Source organism: Clavelina lepadiformis, chromosome 1 (assembly GCF_947623445.1).
Source record: "Clavelina lepadiformis chromosome 1, kaClaLepa1.1, whole genome shotgun sequence".
In the NCBI taxonomy this organism is placed as follows: Eukaryota; Metazoa; Chordata; class Ascidiacea; order Aplousobranchia; family Clavelinidae; genus Clavelina; species Clavelina lepadiformis.
The window spans coordinates 10,498,588-10,522,998 of NC_135240.1; the positions used below are offsets into that span (position 1 = coordinate 10,498,588).

At 35.9% G+C, this 24,411-nt stretch overlaps 3 protein-coding genes across 3 annotated transcripts; 1 reads left to right on the forward strand and 2 right to left on the reverse strand.

Moving 5' to 3' along the window:
• Window positions 1-107: 107 nt before the first annotated feature.
• On the reverse strand, window positions 108-4,287 carry LOC143470196 (uncharacterized). The gene is made up of 6 exons (XM_076968158.1): window positions 4,067-4,287; window positions 2,296-2,486; window positions 1,953-2,161; window positions 1,127-1,211; window positions 803-942; window positions 108-663 (listed from the first exon to the last, which is right to left on the reverse strand). The coding sequence occupies exons 1-6, from the start codon at window positions 4,175-4,177 to the stop codon at window positions 401-403; spliced, it is 999 nt and encodes a 332-aa protein (XP_076824273.1). The 5' UTR covers window positions 4,178-4,287; the 3' UTR covers window positions 108-400.
• A 6,945-nt stretch (window positions 4,288-11,232) lies between these two features.
• Window positions 11,233-16,126, forward strand: LOC143466250 (uncharacterized). The gene is made up of 7 exons (XM_076964907.1): window positions 11,233-11,439; window positions 13,110-13,315; window positions 13,618-13,852; window positions 13,943-14,087; window positions 14,259-14,441; window positions 15,374-15,435; window positions 15,588-16,126. The coding sequence occupies exons 1-7, from the start codon at window positions 11,305-11,307 to the stop codon at window positions 15,915-15,917; spliced, it is 1,296 nt and encodes a 431-aa protein (XP_076821022.1). The 5' UTR covers window positions 11,233-11,304; the 3' UTR covers window positions 15,918-16,126.
• Window positions 16,127-18,820: 2,694 nt separating this feature from the next.
• Window positions 18,821-22,452, reverse strand: LOC143469179 (uncharacterized). Its single transcript, XM_076966778.1, has 5 exons — window positions 22,300-22,452; window positions 20,987-21,139; window positions 19,840-20,226; window positions 19,555-19,728; window positions 18,821-19,452 (listed from the first exon to the last, which is right to left on the reverse strand). The coding sequence occupies exons 1-5, from the start codon at window positions 22,367-22,369 to the stop codon at window positions 19,130-19,132; spliced, it is 1,107 nt and encodes a 368-aa protein (XP_076822893.1). The 5' UTR covers window positions 22,370-22,452; the 3' UTR covers window positions 18,821-19,129.
• Window positions 22,453-24,411: the final 1,959 nt, after the last annotated feature.

Consider the following 24,411-nt stretch of genomic DNA (forward strand, 5'->3'; position numbering starts at 1 on the left):
AGCATAATATTTACGTTATATTCCCTGGTAACCCGAGAATGATCCAAACACAACGTTTGGTTTGAAGTCAACTTAGCAACCGTTGAGTGAAAGAAAAACTCCAATGGTAATAAATAATAAAAAGACATTTTTTATTCAATCAAACAAGTACTTGCCACCAAGCCACCATATTTTCCATGTTTTGAAAGCAAACTTTATGCCACAAACTTGCAAAGGAATGCATGATTTATTAAAACAACAGTAAATTTAACCAAAGATTCCGACATTAGACATTGGTAATATTGACACTATTATAGGAACAATCTTATTGCACTATTGATTAAAACTGAAAAATTACTATGAAATTTGCAAAAGATACTGAAATCGTCGAGTCCTTTTTGAAAGTTAAAACTTATTTGTGTCAGTCTTTGCTGATAATGCTTTGTATCACACCTGTAAGCCATTCATTGAAGATCAAAATTTTTTCACTACTGTAATCAAACCCATCTTTCATAAATTCTAATGCATATTTAAAATGCGGTTTTGTTAATTTTTGTATGTCCAATAGCACAGCATTATATGATTTACAAGCTTTGTCCGTAGCATTTTCTTTACAGTAGATGTAAATTCCAACAAGAATTGCTGTACACGCAATCAACAAAGTGAAGGAAGTGGAGATCCAGCCTGAAAAGGTAAATTGGTTACAATAAAAGTAAACACCCTCGAAAAAACTTTCATTTTTGTCATATAAGCAAGTAAACAATTGAAACTTCCAAATTACAAAAAAACACTGTTTAAATTCTGTACTAATGTCAGCACTCACTCCGGTTATTCTTCTGATCCAAAACCTTTGCAATTTCAGCATTCTCCTGTACTTCTCCATTGCCCAAGTGTCGCTGCTCTGTTGATAAAACAGGCTTTGCAGCTTGCACAAGTTTGGCTTGCTCTGCTTCCCATTGTTTTCTGAAATGCAGTTTAATAAGTAGGTAATCATAAAGACGGTAGCTTTATAGGAAAACAGGGAAAATTCGGTTTGCATTGCTTTGCACAAGCAAAAGGATATTATTCGTTTTTTTTCTGGTAAAAGCCTTTTTAGCATATATATACCAAAATCATTACTGTAATGATGCAAAAATAAACACGAAACCTCTTTCTCTCTTTATCTAACTGTTTCTCCAGTTTTCTTTGCTGAGCTTGTTTCTGCTCTTCGATGTGTTTCCGTTGTTCTCTCTCTAGACAAACAACTAATTAGTAGATTGCATTTGCAAAATAACACTGTCAGACATCTCAATAAGTTTGAGAAAACCAATACGAATATGCAGGAATGTTTCAGTTCTGGAAAGCATCACTTCAATTTTCCATTCAAAAAATTAAGATGCACATGATATACTGTACTACAAAAATAACTGGTGTGAGTACGCAACTAAGCATGCTCCGTGAATGTGAAACAAACCCTGAAAAATAATTTTGCTCTAACTGAAGCAACCATTATATAATCAACAGGTGTATTGTAAGTCTCTTGCTTATATCATGAGTGGTTTCCCAGTTAGTGGTTTAGCGATGCTTTCTGGTGTTTTTGAGTCAGACCCATTTATGCAATGAACACCATACAACTTGAAACTTCTTATTGAATACTAACCAAAAACAATTTTGATTCCAACAAAACAAAATAAGTTCATTCACAATGACCAGAGGTAAGCATTTAGCAGTTTTGGTGGAAAATAAATTGTCACACTGGAATAACCCACATTTCCCCAGACTTATCACTCCACAATTTCTTCCTATTTTAAATCAAAAAAGCACCATAAAAGAAACAAAAATCCTGGAGATGTGTTCTCTAGCTGCTAGAAATGATTTACTAAAAATTGGCAAGTGGCTTTAATGGGAATATGTGCATTATAGTAATAAAATATTTATGTATTCGGTTCAGCTACTTTTGTGAAATGTATAGTAAACACATTTTAGCAAAGTACCTCTTTCAGCCTTTAAGACTTTTTGTTTTTGCCGCTCTTGCTCAGATGCAAGAGACTTCATTGCTGTAACCACATTAATTGCACATTGTCTGCATTGTTTATCATCTAAGCAGTCACCAACAATTTTAAAATAGCTTGAATCGAGTGGATTATCTTTGAGATCCAACCATCTTAGATTGTCAAGACGACTGAAACCAACTGGAATCATGCTACCAAAATTATTATTCTTAAATTACATCAGCATGGTCGCTGTAGAAAGATCACAATTTACCACACGAACCAACAAAAATGATTTACTGCTGGTAAGTTATAATTATTAAAGAAGCTGTATTACATACCTTACCTCAATTTATTCTGAAACAAGTCAAGATGTTTCAATTGCTGGAGTTTGTACACATCTGCAGGAAGGTCCGTAATTAGATTCTTACTTAAGTCCAACTTCACCAAATATTGCAGTGTTGTGCAGAATTCATCAGGCAGTTGTACAATACGATTGCAAGACAAGTCCAACACATTAGCCTTTCGCACAGTAGCCTAAAACAAAGTATTACTCACTGCAGTTTTCTATAATGATATGATTTACTTTTAATACAAGCACACATGCTTTATTTATTTCAACTCTATGACAACGATAACATATGAATATTGAATATATTCAAATAACTTGGGTTTAGTATGGTACACATCAATTAAAGACAAACTCTATAAGTGACAATTCTAGCACAAGTAGGTTACATAAACATAGCTAGACAGTTTTACTAAAACGTGCCCATGAACTATGTGTACAAATCACAATGTATATAAAGTTTGCGCAACGTTAGACCACAAATTGTGGAAGTTTAAATGAATCAACAAGTGGCTTTTACTAGGGATGGGCCGATACGAACCCAAACCCGAATAGATTCGCCGAATATCGCCTTCATGGAAGATTCGGGCGAACACGAATACCAACAATGGCGAACCCGAATACAATATTACAGTACTTATAAATTTACTGACTTTTGTTAAGAATGATGATCTAGTTTCCCGACAAAGCTGAACTAGAGTCAGCAGTACTTACAATGAAGGTCGTTTTCCTAACGATTTTGCTTTTTCAATCGTTTTTTAAACACTATTTTTCGAAAGAAAGCGATTTGTTTATCGATTACGTCATTTTACAAGCAAGACTTGACAACTTTTGGATGAAATTTTATTGTTTGGTTCTAATACGAATAGATTCGGGATTCGTTCGTGTCGATCTTCATGATATTCGGGTTTGCACGAACCCGAATAATCTTCCTCGCACCACATCCCTAGCTTTTACCACATCTGATGTGCATTGCTATTGTTCAAAAAGAAAGTACATATGCCTGCATTATACAATAAGAATGAACATGTATGTCTAAAACAGTATATGTATTTAATATATATAGGAATATCTTGAAAAATATTTGAACTTTGCATTTTTACAAACTGATGAATTATAAAATGAAGTGAATGATGCAGCGTTAATCAGTTCTTTGTCTACATCCAGCTCAGTTTATGAATAAAGGATTACTCTTGGCTCATCTTTGTTGTGTTAGAAAGATTCTTATCTTTAACCAACCCAACCATGGGCTTTATTTGCCCATAATTACATGAATAACATAATCAAGGCATCATGCTATTATTTCTTAACGTTTTTGCAGAACAGTGAATGTGGTATTATGTAGTCATCTAATCCACTTGGTGACAGACAGACAAAAACATGATGAATTTTACATTCAAAATGTATATTAAACTGTGGTAACTGACTAGCGCATTGGAAAATGGCACCTTGGATTGAACACACTCTTAGTCTTCTCCAAGTGACAGAGGACATTTAAACAGGTATATTTTAAATGCTACGGCCAGAAATAGTGACATTGTATAAAAAAGAACGCATCTACCAAGCAAGCTGGAATTCCCACTATATAAATTAACCTAGTAGCCTATATCTGCAAAACCTATTGGCTACATTAGATAAATGTACGGATCTACTGCAAACTTCTTTAAATGAATATGCAATTGCTATACTTAAAGATTTTCTTTCAAATACATAATACAACAGAAATCAGTATAAACACAACAAAAAATTTGCATGAATTATGCCTTACTATTTCCTTGACAGGAATTTTCGTAATTCCCAACAAACTAAGATCCATTTCATTATCATCCGTTCGGCTCTTCAGTTCTTTCACAGTTAGCATTTTGTTTTTTGAAGTCATGATACTGTAAGCTAGTATTTTATTTCAGTGTTGCAGCCTTATATCATCCAATACTAACACCTTAAATTTCCTATTGCAAGAATAGCCATTGAGCCTATAACATTGTACCGTATCGTGTGAATTAAGGTAAAGATGTTTGTTATTAGTTATAGATAGATAGTGGAACCCTACTTATGTAGTCTGTGACCATACCAATGTAGAAGACCCTATGTCATATAGGAGCTATACCAAACTTGCAGGTCTGATGCAGTTAAATACACTTCTAACCCGGTTTCTAGTTCCTTGTATTAAATTAATAGACTTTTACAAGTTACCGCCACCATTTTTTGGGCGGCAAGATTTTTTCGATCGCCTGTACTTAACAATGGTAATTGTTGACCCACTTTGATTCTTTTTTAAATTAGAAGCGTTCTGAGGATTGGATTGTTAACATTTCAATGAGGTGAGTTGTATATGAATTCCTTTACACGACAAAAAATTTTTGAAAATATGTTGCCTAGTTCTTATTTTATAGTGCTTTGCATCCTACGCACCTGGCTTGTCCGAAATAACGTCTAGATACGTGGTCAGCGAAGAATGCGATGTAAAATGCGTAAGAGTTTACGTGTAATCTTCGGCGCGTTATACAGACTAATTCTGTTTGGCATGTCAAGCAAAGTTTAAAATAATTAAGTAGAAGTAAATACAAACCAAATTGTTACATTGAAATATGTCGCAGATACCATGCAAACTCTTATGCATTTTACATCGCATGCTCCGTTGACAACTTAACGTGACTTCGTATCAATCTAGTCCAGTGCGTAGGATTTAAAGCACGGTAAAATGAGAACTATAGGCAACATATTTTCAAAAATTCTTTTTTTTCGAGTAATCCAATGGCCAGAATGCTTGTCATTTAAAAAACAGAATAAAAGTGGGTCAACGTTTTCCATTGTTAAGGCTAGACAATCGAAGAAATCTTGCCACCAAAACAGTAACTCGAAAAGTGTCTATTAATTTAGGCTAGTATCATAGTTTCCCATGTAGAGAATTTGTATGGAATACTGCAATTTTTGTTCTGGTATAGCCTAATCTTTCTTATTTACTTGTTTGGAATTACCTAAATGCACTTTAACCAATTCTTTATCAAAATTGATGCAGTTTCTTAATTTCCTTATTTCCAGAAATCATTTTATTTTTGAAATCCAGTTTTAGGGCTGGGAATTTAGCCAATTTACTTTATCCTAGCTGCCATAGCCTTTTCTATTTGTCATGTCACAATGTTAAATGCAAAACTGCTATTGATTATACAGGAATGTGATGAAAAGGGTTGTACTGTATTAGCAACTTATCTCTGTATGTCATGCTAGACCACAAAGTTTATCAGGAAAACCAAGTATTCAAGCATTAAAATGATTAGCAGAGTAGAAATTTTCCATATGCTATATAGTATACCCATACTATTTCTACAAGGTTAGTTTCTTGACAGTGAAAGTCAAATCAAAGTTCTATCCATCACATTGAAACTGAGGATCTATGCTAGTAAGCGCACTAACACAGGATGCCTTTGTATACTAAACCCGGATTATAAATCAGTTTAATATGACAGCTTAAACCCAGCCTGCATTCTTCAAGTGCACAGCCATATCATATCACTTGGTTAACTCAACGGGCCTCGCCTACCTTATACGTAACACTTCACACTTCACACTTTCATCTGCGCATTAAGGCTTGGCAAACTTGCCATAAAGTATATGGGATGGCTTGTGCTGTCGTGCACTCATGCGTTCGTGGCAGATGACGTCACAAGAGATTACATAGGAACAAAGTCTCTCTCTAAAGTCTTAACCCCATTGAATCACTAATTATAATTATTGCATATTGAATCACCGCTAATATCTTTTTTACATTCTCTGATTGGTCCGTAATGCACGTTTTTGCCCTCCAGGCCTTGTCACATTTTTCCCGTCCGATTTGTGGAAATTATTATTGATAACTACTAATATGTTTGCGACCACCTGCTTCAGCACAATTTTTTCGTTCCCCACATTGAAGACAAAAAATAAAATAAATGAATAATTCCCAAAGTACAAACTATATTAGAATATAGAGTATGTGATTAAAGTGAGAAGCAAGTCTAAAAACAGGTTGAATGATGTTAACTCAAAGAATAGTTTTCAGCAAGTAGGGGTAGGGGAAGTTGGGGCACAATGGAACAAGGGGCACAATAGGACAAGCGCAGCCCTGAGTTATAAGGTGAGGGTTGTATTTGACACCCAAATGTTTTTTTCACAGACTTCATTCCGATCGCACTCTTGTAAATGTTCTCCGGCGAATGCATGATTAAAAAGTTTTAAATTATAGTCCTAACTGTAGTTTATTATTTTCTTATGCTCGTTTGACCTTGTTTTTCAGCTTAGTTGGTAGTTATTCAGTTTTATTATTTTATGTGCTAGGCCGCTAGGGGCACAATCGGACAAAATCTTTTGGGCACAATGGGACAGTGTCATATTGTGCCCCGAAAATTATTAATATTCTACTGCTTACTAAAGTCCATTTTTTATACTTTTGTGTGAGAATTCAAGATATAAAGTGCCTACCTAAAACAGGAGCAGCGTAGGCCTAGTTACAATAAATTTTAGGACAAAGCGTTAAAACCTTACCATAACCCGGCACCCTATATTGGTCAATCAAAAATCGTAATCATGTAAACAAAATACATGGACTCGGGAGTTTGCCGAACCTTTTATCGTTTCTTGTGGTTTAATTTGCTTTTTAAACACAGTTTCTTTCAAACATTTTAATGGCCACACACGGGGCACAATGGGACCAAAGATTTTGTTTTTTAAATCTTTATTGGTGTTTCGTGTGAATAGAGTTTATACTGTCTGCGGGGTTTATATTATAGCTGAAGTAAATCTTCGTCATTTGTAGAAATTTGGGTTTCGTTCGACTTCAATTAAAACAGGAATTTCAAAAAACGTGATTTTTGTCCCAATGTGCCCCATCTTCCCCTAACCTACTGTATACCAAAGAATAAATATGCTTAAAATTTTCATCTCACTCTATGGAGCATGTAGGCTATGTACTGTAAGAAGAAATAATTGCGATATGTATTATGCTTCATATTGCAGCATATTTTGAGTTTCTATGATCTTTGACAGTATGATCATCGGTTCAGAGCAATGTGAGCCGTTACGGAAAAGTTGACCATGATTATATTATATGTTAGTTGTTATGTCTCGGAAATGCAATTAATTAATTTGCTGACTTATTTTAGGCAACACATTTTAGGTATACTGTCATGAAATAAATCGTTATTCACGCTATGTTACAACCAACGTGACAAATTCTAGGAGGGAAAAATTACATTATACGTCCCCCCCCCCCCCCCCCCCCACCAACAAAAAATGTTAAAAAAATGCGGAGAGCTCACCTCTTAGAAGAATTGGGGAACTAAGTGTTTAATAACCCAACTTGGCCAACTGCGCAAGCCGGTGTAGTATCTACACTTGTGAAACTCCCCTCATGGTGGCGTCATCAATTCCATTTTGATTGCAGTTTTGACTTAGCAGAAAAACAAGTTATGCTAGTGAATGTGGAATATTAAGTAGGCTCTTCAATAAACGTACAAGCTAACTGAAGGTGCTAAACAAAATGTAGCCTGTATATATAACAACAGATTTTTTGTTGAATTGACAAATCTTTGAAGCAGTGTTGCCGTGAGGCCCGTGACCTACCTGTGGAGCCTGGCAAAATTTTGCTGAAGTGTGTGAATTCAAATTAAAAAAAAAATATGTAATCACTTTTTGCAGCTTTCACTTTGAATCTGAGTGAGAATGCAACTGTATCTGTTCAATAGGGTACTAAAGAAGAGGGCTATCCCTCACCCCTCATAAACCCAATTGTTTTAAATCCTCTCATGAACCAAAGGTTTGGGGACAATATGCCTTTTTGCATCTTTGTTTGTCTTCGTTCATCGCATTCCCTTGTTTGCGACCACTTATCGGCTATAACAATTTATAATCGAGAAATCGTAGCCTATAATAATTGTGTATATGGCGTTTCAAAATTGTACAAGATAAATAACTACCTTTTCTACGAATAAATTTGAGATTTTCACTTTATTTCGAGGCGTTCTAAAGCAGTTTTTAAGGCATGAAAAACATAAATTTTTGTATTTTGGGCGAGGTGAGCAAACATTGGAATTTTAGACTCAGCTTTTACAAACCTCTGGTCGCCCTTTGGCTTAAAGGCAATTCTATAATACGCTATTGAGAGTTGGGTGTACAATTATTTTGAAAGCAAAAATATGGGGTCTGAGACAAAAAAAATTGTGTAACATTGCTTTAAAGGGTGAATAAACAACACAAAACAAAAAACCGCACTAAACTATTGAGCATATAATGTATTTTCTTATGACAAAAATAGACGTTACTCACTACATAACTTATATGAAGAAAGTTGTTAAGATATGAACAACAACTTTAAAAAGCTATATATGTAAAAGAACTATATAAAGCTTGTCATATAAGTAAATCTTTCTATAAAAACTTTTGTTTTTAGTATTTTGTTGAGCTAATTTTATCAGTCACAAGAAAATGAAAATGAGATCATCAGTTTATTTCAGGAAATTTGGGGCAATCGAGTATGATACATGTCATAAAACATGTCGTCAAAAATAATGAATTAGCCTAAGCATCATGCAAGCAATGTGCTAGAACTATGTGTTGGTATGATCAAACAATGTTGGATAGGTTGTTTAATGGCTAGAAGTTTTTCCGCAGAACCTTATGGTGAAGATTGATGTTACTTTATTTTAAACAGGAAAAGCCTGTACAAAAAAATTCTATCATCATTGATAAATTAAACTACATGATACTTCCGACCTCGAAAATTTTGTGTCAGGTTTGACGAATTAGTTGCCTCCAGATCGGAAGAAGTAAACAATATTCCAGTGTAAATAGCAAACAATCGGGTAGTAGTATAAGGACAAGACTCGAAACAGGGTCGATATAACACGAAAGGAGAGAATTCTAGCCAAACAATAATTTTAAATTGATTAATACTAATATCGCTTATTTTCCATTTTTGTAACTTTTCATGCAGCCTTAAACATTTACCAGCATTTAAATACTATAGTCTAAGAATAATATCCAAAAGTCAAACCAGCTATGTGCGTAAAACTGCATCCGTCTACATCAATTACCATCATTATTTACAACTAATTGTAATTAGTAACATGGCGTTATAATTAATGAAATGGCATTCTAAACCTGTAAAGCGATATTATAAAATCGTGCACGTGTAGCGAATCGGACAATTAACGTCCACAATATATGCACAATTTTTTAGGAATTGTAGCCTATGTTAGTTATTATATTAAACACTGTGTGCGTATAATTACGTTATGCGTATGTTAAACAGACTTCAGCAACAGCGTCAAAGCTGAAAAATGCAAAGTCAGGGTGCATTCCGATTTCCATGTATATACTATAGTACAGTATTATTTTTATTGTATTGACGTATATAATCTATCTTTAAGTACAAATTTAGTTATCGATAAAGTTTTTTCCACAAATTTATCGCGGGCCTGTCATGAACGTACCGAAACTGAAAACTGTCTGGACGTTTTCAAGTCATTTGAACGAGAAAAGTAGGCTACCATTAATTATTATTGATACAGTTTATGAATTTTGGAGAGCAGATCTGAACAAATTGGTAAACTATATATGGAAGAACGCAGAACGAGGAAGTAATTGTTGTTTTGTACATAAAATAGTCTCTGTATGCACCCTGCACACCACTCTTAATACAACATGGGCTGTACGCCTGGTAGTTTCCGTCATCGTGATGGCGCTCACCAACATGTTCGTTTGTTTTTTCGTTCATATAAATAAGGCGTAACTATTGCTCACATAGCAATAGTTACGCCAATATTTTTGATTTTGTTCCGTTGTTGATCATATTTAGTTGGTGAGAATAATATATTGGCTTCCGCACGTAATTAAAACAATTTCCTAAGCACGTTTCGCATGAAAATCGTGAGACAATTAGTCCAGAAAAAAATGTCTTCAACTTAAGTGTTGTAGAATGCAATTTGTACAGGAAATGTATTATTGACAGGCCCAAAGCACATATCATTGTATGTAATATTGAAAGAAGCTTTAAGTTGTAGCACGGACGTTAATATAGCTTTTGTTGTTAAACAAAAATACAGATTCGTTACCTAAGGCTCAGCTCGTATATTGGAGAGGATAAATTGGAGAAGGCATAAACAGTCAGAGCACATTTTTTGATCACAACATTGTTGCATGCTCGTGCAGGCGAACATTGAAGGACATTTATGCAGAAAGAGATACTGTAATGGTTCAGCTATGACGAGTCATTTGAAACATTGTATTGAAGGAAGCACACCTTAATTAGTTCATACCGCTTAGGTGCTGAAAAGAAAAACAAACAAGGAAATGCTTTAAAGCGTGAGTTCTTTGACTTTTTGTTGTGGAATGGTTCTGTGACAGTGTAAATTGTTCAGTGTTGGTACTAGGTGGTTAATTAACGAACCTAATCTTAAATACTAGGAAAGGTTTAAAGCATAACCTGACCCAGTACTGGTCTAACCATTACATAACGCAAAAAAGAATATTATTTTTGGAATTAATTAAGTGATTGGAAAAAGTGGTAAACTTTCAAAGGACGAAAACATGCAAGATGTTAACACAAGAGTGCTATAAATTGATAGGCTAATACGGTCACCAAACCCAAGAATAAGTGCCTTTTTCTGTAGCTTCTGTTATGAAAGCTGTATATCATTCTTTAATATTTATCATGTCTATCTATCTTTTTCGAGTAAATATAAAAATGGAAGTGGTATGTCCCTGAATTGCGTAAATTTTGCATTACGTGTCAGTGAGGAAGTGAGTCGTGATACGAAGTTGGTGAAAATAATGGGAGCTATACTATAAGCAGCGTGCGGTTTTGCCAGAAAGGTGTTGGTGTTTACTCCACAATAAATTTGAATTACTGTTAGCATAATTGTTTTTAAGCTTGATTTTACTTCAAAATGATCTTTGCAGCTTTGAATTAATTAGAAAGAAACACGAAAGAGCAGAAAATATTTTATATATGCACTGCATGCCACTTCCGCAATGGATTTCACCACAAGTTTTCCGCAATTGCTTTTTGATCTGAACACGACTTCGAGGAATGCAGTCTCCATAATCTCATGCGAACCGTTTTACAGAGTCGACCTTGCAGTCTTTGCCGGCATCATTGCTATCGAGGTAAGTTACCTCTGTTCGCTTTCTGCCGTTAATTCTAATAGCCATTTTAGACCAATAAAAAAGTTATGTAATACGTGTAAGCACAAGCGTATTTAGGGGGGAGGGAAACCATTGTGCCCTCCTTCACGAACCCGACTCTTTTGGGCCATGGGCCCTTTTACGTTTTCATTATTTTTGGTTTATCGCATTTCCTCATTTGCGACTCTTTATCAACTATAACCTATAGAAAAATATGAAATGGACGGGTATACGGTGTTTCAAAATCTTTGTTTAAGGTTTTGGTCATTGAAAAAAAAAATCGCTGTACACGGCGCTTCAAAAATGTACACCACAAGTTAGCAACTATTGTACGTATAAATATGGGAATATATTTTTTTTCGAGGCATTTTAAATCGTTTTTTTGGAGACATAAAAACTTAAATTTTTTGCGCTTTCCACATTTAGAAGCTGGAATATCAGCAGCAGCTTTCAATTTGGTATTTTTGTTTATCAAGCGCGCTCAACAAAGTAAAGACACGCTCAATTAAATAAAATAAAAAAGTAAACAAAAGGACAGGTCGAAGTGGACACAACAGTTCTGAACATATACCGGTTGGGACACTCCTTGTACTGATACCCCGGTTCTGTACACAAGGAGCCGGTTTGAATTTGACCATCGTAACTCACAGCGCAATGCATCTTACCCATGTACACATACGATGGGAGATGGCAGTCGTTCATCCGTAGTTTTGTACATCCTTTTTCCATCTTTGATTCCGTGTTTTTCAAATCCCAGCTGGGATGGACCTTGAATACCAAATTCTGCGAAAATCTCATCAAGCTGTCTTTGGAGGTCTATCGGGACCTATCTGATTGTAAGATCAATGAGCAATGGCGAAGCGAGCGATCAATTAGCGATGGCTTGCTTTACTTCAGACTTGTTTCGAAGAATGCCTGCACGGCGTAGTGCGTTGTTTTTGCCATTTTCATTCAATACCATTGGTTTCACTTATGCCTCCTCTCAACGCAATCCTGAATACGCCACTGCGTATAAGTACTGTGCAGATCCACAATTATACAAGACAGAGTCTAATAATGACTGGAGTTAAACTCATTATTTCAAAACTTGGCTTAACGTGAGTCCTTTTCGAAAACATTATACATAAAAACACTTGACTTGAATCAACAAACATATACGAAAAACAACTGCATATAACTTAGCTTAAACTAAAATAAGCTTATAGATTATTGTTATCCTTAAACAAGTAAGGTGTATATGAATAAATGAAGCAAATTATAATTTTACATATATGCAAAAACAAGAAATGTTTCTTGTTGACAGAAACTGTAGGTTATTTTTGCTTTTGTATGACTTCATTGAACTTATAGTTAAAGATATCAATTAACTCGATTTCGTTAGAATATTAAAGCAAATGACTCGATTGACTTAAAATACTAAAAGATACCTAACTTGGTTTGACGGTCATGTGCAGTTTTAGTTTTATTGACTTATTCTTTTTCTTGTGTGTTGTGATTTTTGCACATATTTAATGTTACTCATTTGTTGCTAAAACGAATTAACTAATGGTTTAGGGTTAATTCTACTTGTATTTTATTTACTATCAGCAATATTAACACATTTTTATTATCATATTTTTAGGTGATCAAGGTTTAATAAATTTGTTTTACAGATCGTTTGGAACTTTTTAATTCTGGCAGCAATTTACATGAGCCGAAAAAAGCTGAGACAAAATTATGTATACTCCTATGTTACAAGCATGATATCGGCCAATATAGCGCTCGGGGTTTTGATGTTTTACACTCTTCTCGAGTTCCTCTTTGCTTTTGAGAAACCTCCCGCTCCGGTTAATCCACCTATTTCTTACAACCCGCACAAGTAACCAATATAGACTTATAATAAAGTGAATGATATTTGGTGATTCAGTAAGGTGCATGGCATGGCATTTCCGCATATACTGTGATAGTAAATAGTATTCAGGAAGTCTCAAACAGATCGATGGCTAAGAACCTATAAGGACATATCTGACACGAGGAATATTATGTCTGTATACTTTATACGTAATCAGATCAAATTCGTGTAATGATTTAAACTAATCATCATCGGTTGTAACCTGGTTTTGATTGCTTTAACCTGTGACACATATCATATTAGTGACGTTAAGAACAATTTGTCATCAGGTACAACAATAGCGACATTATCCATGTTCGAATTATGGACTGGTGGGGATTTAGAAAAACGCTTATGGTTGGGCTTTTCCTGATCATGAACGCAAACGTTGTGTGTCTCATAAGAGGAATTACCAAAACGGCTTACATCGTTGGCAGAGGTGGCGTGACCAGCGTCACGTTGCAGATTAGAATTCGTTCTTCTTCCGTTTCGTCTGACCCTGAGAAAGTGACGAGGAAACTGTTGGTATGTGATGCAATACCCTTGAAAATAAACAGAAATAAACCGATTTTGCAAGGGTCAGTTTTTTTTTCTTAATTTCGTTTTGATTTTCAGCGCGGAAAAGGAGAAGCAATTTTAATAATTTCTTTGTCCTGGATCATCCCACTTATCTACACCCTGCTTATTTTTGGATGGAATTGCCGGGATTATTGTACCTGCTTGCCTGCATATTATAACAAGAAGCATTTTTGTTCGACAGGTAAACGTATTTAAATTAAAATGTTGAAGTTTTTCCAACCAGACAAATAGCTCGGGTTTCAATTAAATCTGTATGCAAGTTTAAGAAACATAACGAAATGCAGTTTAAAGTAAAACAGCAGGAAACAAAAAAATTTTTGCAATCGATTAACATTTTATTCGAATTTTACAGAAAACGAGCCGTTGAAGTGTTCCAATATTTGGGCACCAATGCGAAAAGGTCATCTGCTTTTAGCGGTAGCTATCTGGGCTGCTCAATTAATTGCCATAGTGTTAATGTTAATATTTGCCTCAAGGAAATATTACAGAAAAGCCATCAAGCCAACTTCGCCGTCCAAACCACCTCTTGAAAAAGGTATATAGAGTTTGACAAAATCCGTGTGTATAACCATGTGTGTTGGACTGTTGGTGCTGTACAGTACATCCGCTATTAAGCTGCGTTCTTAACCTATATAGCTGTATAATAAAAGTACTTCAATGTGTAGAGGTTGGGGTCGTTTTAGGATGTAGAGGTTGATGCCGACAGATGCAGATACAGATGCAGAGTTTATCGGTCTTAGCTTACGTTACGTTATTGACTTAGTTAACCTACTACATTAGTATCTGACTCTATTGTTGCGTGCGGTTAGAATTCTCTAACCTTTCTGATAGCCGAACGTTCGTATTATATTATAACAAATACCGTTTGCCAGAAAAGGCTTTTATTGTAGGTGCTGTACACTTTCTCAATATTACAAATAACCGAGAACACAAGTCATGTGACTGTTTACACGATGTCTACTGATTCAATCACCACAACTACAGTAGTACGGTATTACATATGTCTATAACTTCGCGTCTGTGACTGAGGTTCTGAGGCTCTGGGGGAGTCTCACACAAAAGTTCAAGCTTATAAAACGTGCTGCGATGTGGCGGAAATATATGACAAAAAAGGCATGAACATTTCAAAGCGTGTGAACGTGAAAATCGGTGTGTTTGCAATGCAAATTAAATTTGGTTAAGTTGGAAACAGTTACTTGGAAGCGACCTGGTAACGTACTAAATAAGGAGCTTTCACACGAAGTTATTCGTAGCAAGTTTTCAAATATACCAACGGTAGTTTGCAGTGTTCTGAAAAGGCAAGTTTTAAACTCCATTTACTAGCTGGAAAACTCTTTCATAAGAATGATGTGGCGGGACTGAAAGTTTAAAAACTCCAATTGTTCTGGAAAACACATTTCTACGAAAGACGTAAGGATTTTACAAAAGCGAGCCAAGCCGCCACAAATGCACGAAACCATTTGTCAGATGCTGAAAACAATGACGAAATCACAACATTGCCTAGAACGCAGTCAACTGTTTCTCAAAAGGTATAATTTTAATCTATTTTCGATAACATTGTCATATTGCAGTGTAGATAAGGGCAAATTGATTTACGGCGATTTTATAGCAATGATAATAGCGATATAGTAATGTATTGTGCAAATATATGCTTTATAAGTATATTTTCGTTTTTATTTAGCCTTACAAGCCACCGCTACACCCTAGTATGAAGCTTTTAATTGTCTTGTCAACGCTCTACGTTTTATCAACTGCTCCTATGATGTTGTGTTTCTTAATTGATTCCGTCGTGACCAGTCGAACCTATGTTAGCGACCTGCTTGTTACAATTTCTTCGGCCATAGTCTTCGTGTATTGCTTTGTTGGACCAGTTTTCATGATAAAGTACATGCCTGGACTTAAATCAGCACTTGTGCGAATGTTTTTGCGTTGTGACTGTACAGTCACTACTGCCGTGACAAACGTCGCTCGTAGTGTGACCATGCGAGCCCGAAACCGTTCAAATGTGTAGTTGTCGCTTACCAAGCAAAAAGTTATGGTATATATGTCAAATGATTCTTGTCGTGCTTTTTTGTAACTTGACAGTACCATAGCGCGCTATGTTTGATTGCATAGTATTTTGAATAAGAATACCAGCATTTGCTTTGTTAACTTTCAGACCATAGATATATGTTCATTGTTGATTGTTCAGCCAAGGAGACATAATAAAATCTAAAACACAAGAAAGTGTGATGCGACAAAACATCAGTTTTATGCGATATCGTAAGAAGACCAAGGAAGGAAAAGAGCCAAAGCAGAATTAAAGCATTTATTTCTGTATCATATGTCAAAGCGGGTTTAATCTAGATTTGGTATTATTTCTACAGTACTTGGTATTATTTCTACAGTACACCACATTTTGATTAATTCTGACGTTGATTTTATTGCAACCGTATGTAGCAGGGCCAAGCAATGGAACAAGCAAACGTTTTTCCTCTAACCCAGTGGTTCCCAAACTTTATCTACTCACGTACCATTTTTTTGGTTTATGCAGCGTTCTCGTACCACCTACATTGTAGGACTATAAAAACTGACTTCAAGGATTTATTACGTAGTAATTAATGACGTTCTATTTCGTCACAAAGAAACCCTGTTTTACAATCCAATGCGTCAATACCCTAAGGAATTAGTATTCAGTAGGGAATATAGCATGAAATTTCACGCTCTACCTAATTTATGTGAATTAAAATAATGCCGACGACAATAAAAGATCATTTGCGATCGTTTGATGTAAGCTTGAGAAGTTGCTCGCGTACCACCTGGAAGACCTTTGTGTACCACTAGTGGTACGCGTACCATAGTTTGGGAACCACTGCTCTAACCTATAACATTTCAGGAAGTATATGCTGTGTTCAACCATAAACAGCTAGACATTTATAACCTAAATATATTTGAAATATAAGTATTTTACGGGTAAAACATAGTTTGCAAATGATGTTGCTCCTTTGAATAAGAGAGCTTGAATGGTTTTATCAACACCATAACTTAAAATGATCCGATATGTTTGTGAAAAGTTAACTTTTTAACAGCATCAAACTAATGTTGCGTGGTATGTAAATTTCCTTTTTGCATTTTGCACTGATATGTTTAGCGTATAATGTATACGTGATTTTTATCCATATTCAGCTTTACAAAGCCACACTGTTAGAAATGTGGCATAATACTTTTCAGTTTTGACATTGAATCAAAGCAGATAAAAGAATTGTCATTGTCAGTCGATAATGAGTGCAGAACGTAGATTTTTCTTCTTTAGCACATATACCAAACCTGCTTTTTAAACTTTGGAATTTTAAATTGTAACGCATCCTGTTTTGTCAAAAGTTTACACACATTTCACACTTTGGGGACCCCAATTTGTCAAAGTAGGCCTATATCTTATTCTAACTTTATTTTGTAAATACAAAATTTTCGGTTTCGTAATATTTCCTTCACAAATGCCTAGACATGCATTAAATAGTTTGTGTATTCTTGTTTTGCTTTAAAAGTTGTAATTTACAAATTAAGTAAATTTTTACAGCTCTTGTGTTTCCTATAGCGACAAATTTTGACTATATTATATTTGGATGCGTTAACCACATGTTGGTACACTGAGCAAAGTAGGAGAATGGGATATCTGGCTTCGCGGTCATTTGTCAGCAACTTTTCCCGATTCACTAAAAGTTCCAGTTACGTAGCTCCCGACAAAACTGAATAGAGCTTTGCTTAGATCTGTAAACAAACTTTTGTACTAAAACTCCAAAGTGATTACGAAAACACGATAAAACAAGAATAAGAAAAACTAAATTGATCTGTCAAAGTATTTTTTAAACTTTTTTTTGCTCAAGCCACGTCACGCATCATACTCGTCTTAAATACACTTTAATGATCTCGTCATTCTTTTGTGAGATGATTAGTGATAGTATATGATCCTTGGAAATATTACAAAGAATAAATTCATGCATAATATGTTCATGAAGGTTGGTAAAGGTAAAATGTGCAAGTTCTAAAATTTAATCAATAAATACACTTTCTTTACTGTCGCATGTTAGTTTATCATCATACAGCTTTTAACTATAGCTCAGAAATTATAGTAAACATACCGTATTTTAGTTTTGATCAACCAGCGAATTTTACCTCGCAATGACAAATAAGAAGTTTACTTTAAAGTGACAAGCAAATTTCACGGAATATACATTTTGGGAAACACTGACCTATCACACCAAACGAAACTTATCAATTTTGTAACATTTGAAATGTTTATTTGCATATTTCTTTTGTCTCACACGGCAAATTTATGTAGATGTTACATGTTCTTTTGACCTTTGTCTACAGTCAAGAGCCTTCGTGTTGTTTACCCATCTTCAGCAGCTTGCACAGGAAGATTTCGGACTATTAGAAATCATCATTGAATTTTGATTTTGTAAGTCGTTTTGAAAAGAAGCGTTTCTCATTAGCACAACAACAAAAAACACAGAAAAAGAGGTTTTGTTTGAGAAAATCGGATTGAGTGTATCAAAATTGATGACAACGGATCGTGATCGCCGTAACCACTGTGATAGCAATACCACATTCTAACACGCTTGTCCTTGTGAGTAGACTCATTGTTTAAGAGTGGTAGTTAAGAAATTAGAGGATTTCTCCTTTGTGGCGATCATCCAACGTTTCCTGAATTTTAAGAGACGGGAAAAATGTTTTACCTGCATAAGAAGCACCTGCTGCTTGCCGGATTACGAACATGATTTATTATTATTCGGTGTGTTTATACAGATAAAAGTGAATGTTTTTGTATGCTCACTGTGTTTGGGTTGTTTAAAGCTGTTTTTTGGAACGATTACTTCCGTTTCAGAAAAAAAATTGCTAATGCCGACGAAGGATTAAACAAGGCCTAGATTAAAATATGTTGCCGGTATTACACCATCACTTTTATTGTAGCAAAATTCGCATCAAGCAATTCATTTGCAACGTACAACGCAATTTCCGCATTTTTGCAGTTTCAAAATCATTGGTTTCATTTGACGTAGAGCGTTAAGTAAACTCATTTCTGGATTAAATTAATAACAAAAGAAAATGCAACAAATCATCCACGGAGGTGGCTCGTAGTCTTTTGTCTTCTTCATGCCTTCTCACTGCTGAGAACATGCTAGCTATTTAGGATTTTCTCCAGGAAGCGTTTTTCAGATTCATCATCATTTTTCTGCAACCTGATCAGCCCTCAATAGATTGTTCTTCCTCTTCCGGGTGAGATGGCTCTTCTTCTTCCGGAGGTAATACTTCGCTAATTCGTTCAGTTTCATCAATCACTGGGAAAGGATTTGATGTCTCCACAAAATAGCTGGTTCTTCGGATACCTTCGAGAAATTGTGGTCTTGAACCAAGAGGAGTGTGACCTTCCTCCCTAGGAACATTCCTAGGCGAACTCTCTTCATCGGGCGGAAGATACGAAATGTAGTACTTTGGTGGCACTTCCCTATCTTCTTCTTCTTCCTCTTCTTCTTCGTAAATGTATTCTTCTTTTTCCTCAGGGATTTCTGAAAAAAAGGAAATGATTAACACGAAAATAAAAAGACCTGGATATTGTAGACACGACAGAAAATGAAATAAGCTATATTCATTTTGTTTCAGATTCTTACCGACTTCATAGCGCTTTGCTCCAACTTTGTTACGCTTAAAACATCTTAGTGCTTCTTCACCGTGTAAATCTATCCAGCAAGGAAGATCAGTGTCGCATTCTTGATAAGTGTTTTGGGCGTCTTGATTTCCCAACCCAAGACATGCAGTAATGTTACTGATGAAAGACTCCATATCTATAAGACAATATCAAAATCAGCTACGCATACCGCATTGTGCTTTACAGCACATTATCTGCCGTAAGGTCTTATAAAGTCTGAATAATTTAATTTGGCAAACCATCTCACCTTCGTTTCTTTTGCAAGCTGCCATGCAAGTCCCGGAACTTTGTCCCATAACAAGCATCCAGCAAGCCGAGTTGGTGCCGCACCTAGAGTAACCATCGGCTATCTTGCGCCAACTCGTTCTTGTGCATTCCCAAGCACACTCAAGCACGCTGCGAACTTTTGGTCCGATAAGGAGTGAATCCGGTTGGAAGCACCATGGACCGGTTTTGGATCGCTCGTAGCAGCAACCGCGAGCCTCACAGTGTTTCCGTGAAATGGATGTCCAACCGCAGTCGACGCGGTCGCGCGGCTCGGCATTGCACGACCTCACGGTTGACTTCTCTCCGGCATTGATGAGGGAAACCGGTTGGAAAACAGCTTGTATGCGACTGAGTCTGCCAACGTTACCTAAAGAAGTAGTAATATTACTGCAAGGGACCTTGTACAGTTCTGTTTATTCACACTGTATTTACGCCACCACAAACACGTTTACGCCAATATCATGCCTAAATTAAATGTATTTTTGTCAAAGGTTTGACTTCTGTGTTCATTTTGTGATCACGCTTTGTTAATTTAGGAAATTCTTTGCAAATCAGTCACGCGACGTTTCTGTTCGGTTCCTCTAAAACTATAGTTGCTTTTAGAATTTAGTTCAACGTTTGCAATGCGTCAGCAATTAAAAGCTCGGTTTCTGATGAATGTGAAAAATTTAATCGGTACTGCTCTTGGTAAAAGTATAAAAAGCGAGGAAAGAAAAATATAGAAAGAACTTTATCTTGGTCACGTATATCACGATGTGTCGCGGTCTGTCAGATGCTGGAGGCAATTGAAGATCAGTTAAAGACGGCGGCTGCTACATCAGATAAAATCCTTGCATCAACAAAGCGATTAATTGAGAGTTGCTTTTTATAATGACTCGATTACGACCTGAGATGCCCTCAAAAATGAGTGCCTTGAGTTCGCAAAACAGGGCCCTGTGTCGCAGTTTATGTAGACATGAGTACAGCGATATGTGGCTATTTCAGTTTGGTGGCCTAACTGAACTTATCGAAAAGTTTCAAGTATGAGCTTGATTGTAATGTGCTGAAATCGAGGTGTCGCACGCGTGTATATATGAAACTGCTTATTATATAAGACTTGAATATTAATTTCACTAAACACGAATTACCTTTCTTGGAGACCCTTTCGTCACTTTTATAACATGATGGGAAGTCGGGTACCCTATCGTCCCAGCAACAACCCAAGCTTCTACATTTTGCGGGCGATATTCCCGACCAACCACATTCTACTCTTAGACGACCACGAACCATAGGACACAAGCCTGGAGAAAAACAACAACATTTTGATTAATAATTATAAGCAGCTCAACTATTTGAACAACTTGCAAAACAAAATTGTATAAATAGTGCAAAAGTAGCAATTTTCTGCGTGTTTAACTGCGTACATCTTTGATGCTTTGATCTTGAAAACCGTATTTACGTCAATGGATGTCAAGGAACTGTGACCGCAAAAAATTAAAATTTTTACACGATTTTCTCTTGCGGACGAAAAACAGTTTTAAGTTTGAAATGACCTAATTTGCGAAAGTTTTCGTTTTCAAAGAAACCGTGACTACCACCCAGGCACTCTAAGAGGATTATAATAATAACTTTGATAAAAAGGTTTTCAACGAAGCAAAAAACAACTTTCCCCAATAAACAAGTTAAATTATTTACCATAAATTAACCAATTCCGATGCTAAAAATACTCTCATGTTCCTTGCACTGCTACAGTGTTTGTAATCCTGACCCCAAGATAAAATCTGTACTGTTGTCGCTTAAGAAGTTACACCATTTCGTGCCAGGCTACAGATTGTTTGATGGAGTGGCGCTTATCCTGTGCCATGCACCGCGAAGCCCAAAATTTTTGACAGAGGACAATGCCCCGCCCGACAACCTGTCAGGTTTTTGGCCTGCGACGACGTAATTAAGGATATGTCGGCCTTAATACATATCCTGTCGTTTACGCGTAAAATATTACCCTCGTTATATAGGAAGTTGTAACATCCAATTTGTATCCGACTTTAAGTTTATTTTTATTTTTTCTCTGAATTTTTGTATTTTAAGTAATATGAAATTATTCAGAAAAATCCCTTTAAAGCTGATGATAAATTCTTTATGTTATGAAGTGTGATCAAGATTTGTTAAAATTTATTTTTGTATTAATAAAAAAAACCGGTCAGACTTGTTATTTAACATTCTAGGCGTGCCATAAGCTCATTACAAAATTCTAAAAGAACGAAGTACTGTATCAAGACTTCGAAAGCGGATGATTTTGTTTGGTAAACTTTTGATTCTGGTTGCGCGACAAATTCATAAATCGCCTTATCATCAGTTAATGCAGCTGATAAAGCAATTCATGTCCAACATCTCAGCACAAACCACTAATCTATACGTGTTAATCGTATATGAAAATAATAACAGTGTAATCAATAAATCTTACCTGTTGTGGGCATTGCTGTGGAATCGTTACATAACAAAACTGCAAGGACGGCAATACAAATGATCTTCATTTTCCAGTTCTGTTTTTATTTTAGCTTATAAATACTTTTCTTAGCTGGATAAAATAAAAACAACTATGTTTTAAAATCGAAACACAATAGTACCGCAGTTAACAAGTAATTGCTACCAAATGAGCATTTCGCAACTCGTCCCTTCTCAAGACATCTTGCAACCAGTAATTCGTTTCAAGGCTCCCCACGAGCCCTTGCTTCACTGGAACTGAGCTGACTACTGCCGATCGCATATGCTTTTATAGGCCCCGACAAAAATAGTAAAACCCGCTGTGAAGGCAAGTGCTCCCACGCAAGTCACACGCAGCTAGCCACTGCCTATTTGCAGACAGTTTTGCCTCGTCCAACACGCCATTTCTAGATACCATCGTTTTCGCATAATCAACTTCAACGCCTACATAATTTAATTTCAACCACTCCACTTGAAAATTTTGAAGGATGCCAACGATTTCAAATGTGCCTTTTTAAGTCTAGAAACGCCGCGTGTGCAATGTAATTACGTTTCATTAAAGCCAAGTTAGATGTTATTCGCGTGCCTACTTGTTCATTTCTGCCCTCGCTTGCGGATGACTCATTTGACCTATAATGACTACGGAGTTTACAAAATACTGGAAAGACAGCGAAAACCTTAGTTCATGGTTGTTAGAGACACGCCCTGCAGTGATAACGATACATCCTTATTTCTGAAAAATAAACGCGTAGTAAATAGTTACCGTATAGTCACTGGGCGTTTGGCGGAAAAAGAAGTTTTGAAACGGATTCTGAAAGGCGTGTTCTTATCATTTTCTTACGTTATGATTAATTATGTCGAAATAAGAGAAGAATATCGATGATGGTAATAGAAGTAACCGGTTTGCAAAGTAAAAATCAGTCAAACTTGAACGAATGATAAACGTTAATATAATTGCCATTGATTTCTAATTAAAAAATTATGTCCTACAACCTACAGGTTACCCATGGCATAGTCTACTTTTTAGCTTACGCCAAAATAGTTCAACAAAACCTACTTGTCATGTGACAACTGACAAAGTCGTCGCTAAATAAAGGAAATCAAACGTATGACCGCCATGGCAACATTTTGCGCACCAGAAGATCCACAAATCAACATTTTTCTCGCATTCCAAAAATCTTATTATGAGCTTGTAAAATAAAAACGCTTCTGGAATCCTGTTTTCATCAAGAATAGGATTCCTTACTGAAAACTGAGTCTGATGTTCGCTCTTTATATATCCAGAAAGGTCATCACTCATCACTCATTAATTCAGTGACGGTTTGACACTTGAATGGTGATAAGATCGTGCCACCAAAAATGAACACACGACGTATGGCCTGGACTGTGCCTAAAAAAAGCTTTTACGTAGTGACCAACACGATTGCCAAATGGAATGACCTGCGTCATTGCAGCACGTTGCAGCGTTAACGATATATCTGAACTGACGCAGCATTCTCAGATGACGGAAGTGTTTGAACGACGCAAAAAGTCGAAGAGATATAGACCCAAAACAATCCTTAACAATCCTTAACTTAACGAATTCATTTCAGTAGATGACTTTGATGGACGATGGATATCGTTAATGATTTTTTCTTTTAGGCTTCGGTATAAACAGGTATATGGATAAAGCAATTTGACAAGGAAAGGAAAACCTACATGCTGCTATTACATTCATTTGTATTGCATAAATAAGCAACAGGTAACGTTAAAACGTACATATGATAACAAATCCTCGTTGTATAAACGAAATGATTACAGTATAATATTTTACAGATCACTGGATGCAAGACCCAACTTTCCTTCACTGATGCAATTCTACGTCACATCATTCGTGCGTACAGTAACCTACTTTTACGACAGAGCCGATCTTATTTGCATTCTATATGCTAGAAACATACATTTTCTGCCACTAATTGTCCACAATGCGGTAAGATCCCAAAAGTTTCAAACGTCATTCAACGGTCTAGTCAATGTTTTGCGTTTTCCATGGAGCTAGATATCCGGTTGACCGATTCACTTCCATACTCGTTAGATCATGAGAATAAAATAT

Coding starts and splice junctions, on each gene's coding strand:
- LOC143470196 (XM_076968158.1), bottom strand. CDS start 4,177: ATGACTTCAAAAAACAAAATGCTAACTGTGAAAGAACTGAAGAGCCGA. Junction 2,487..4,066: donor AAATTCCTGTCAAGGAAATA/GTAAGGCATAAT, acceptor ACTTTGTTTTAG/GCTACTGTGCGAAAGGCTAA. Junction 2,162..2,295: donor TTGTTTCAGAATAAATTGAG/GTAAGGTATGTA, acceptor TAATTTTGGTAG/CATGATTCCAGTTGGTTTCA.
- LOC143466250 (XM_076964907.1), top strand. CDS start 11,305: ATGGATTTCACCACAAGTTTTCCGCAATTGCTTTTTGATCTGAACACG. Junction 11,440..13,109: donor CCGGCATCATTGCTATCGAG/GTAAGTTACCTC, acceptor TTTGTTTTACAG/ATCGTTTGGAACTTTTTAAT. Junction 13,316..13,617: donor ATTTCTTACAACCCGCACAA/GTAACCAATATA, acceptor ATTTGTCATCAG/GTACAACAATAGCGACATTA.
- LOC143469179 (XM_076966778.1), bottom strand. CDS start 22,369: ATGAAGATCATTTGTATTGCCGTCCTTGCAGTTTTGTTATGTAACGAT. Junction 20,227..20,986: donor CGAAAGGGTCTCCAAGAAAG/GTAATTCGTGTT, acceptor CTACTTCTTTAG/GTAACGTTGGCAGACTCAGT. Junction 19,453..19,554: donor AGCAAAGCGCTATGAAGTCG/GTAAGAATCTGA, acceptor CCTTTTTTTCAG/AAATCCCTGAGGAAAAAGAA.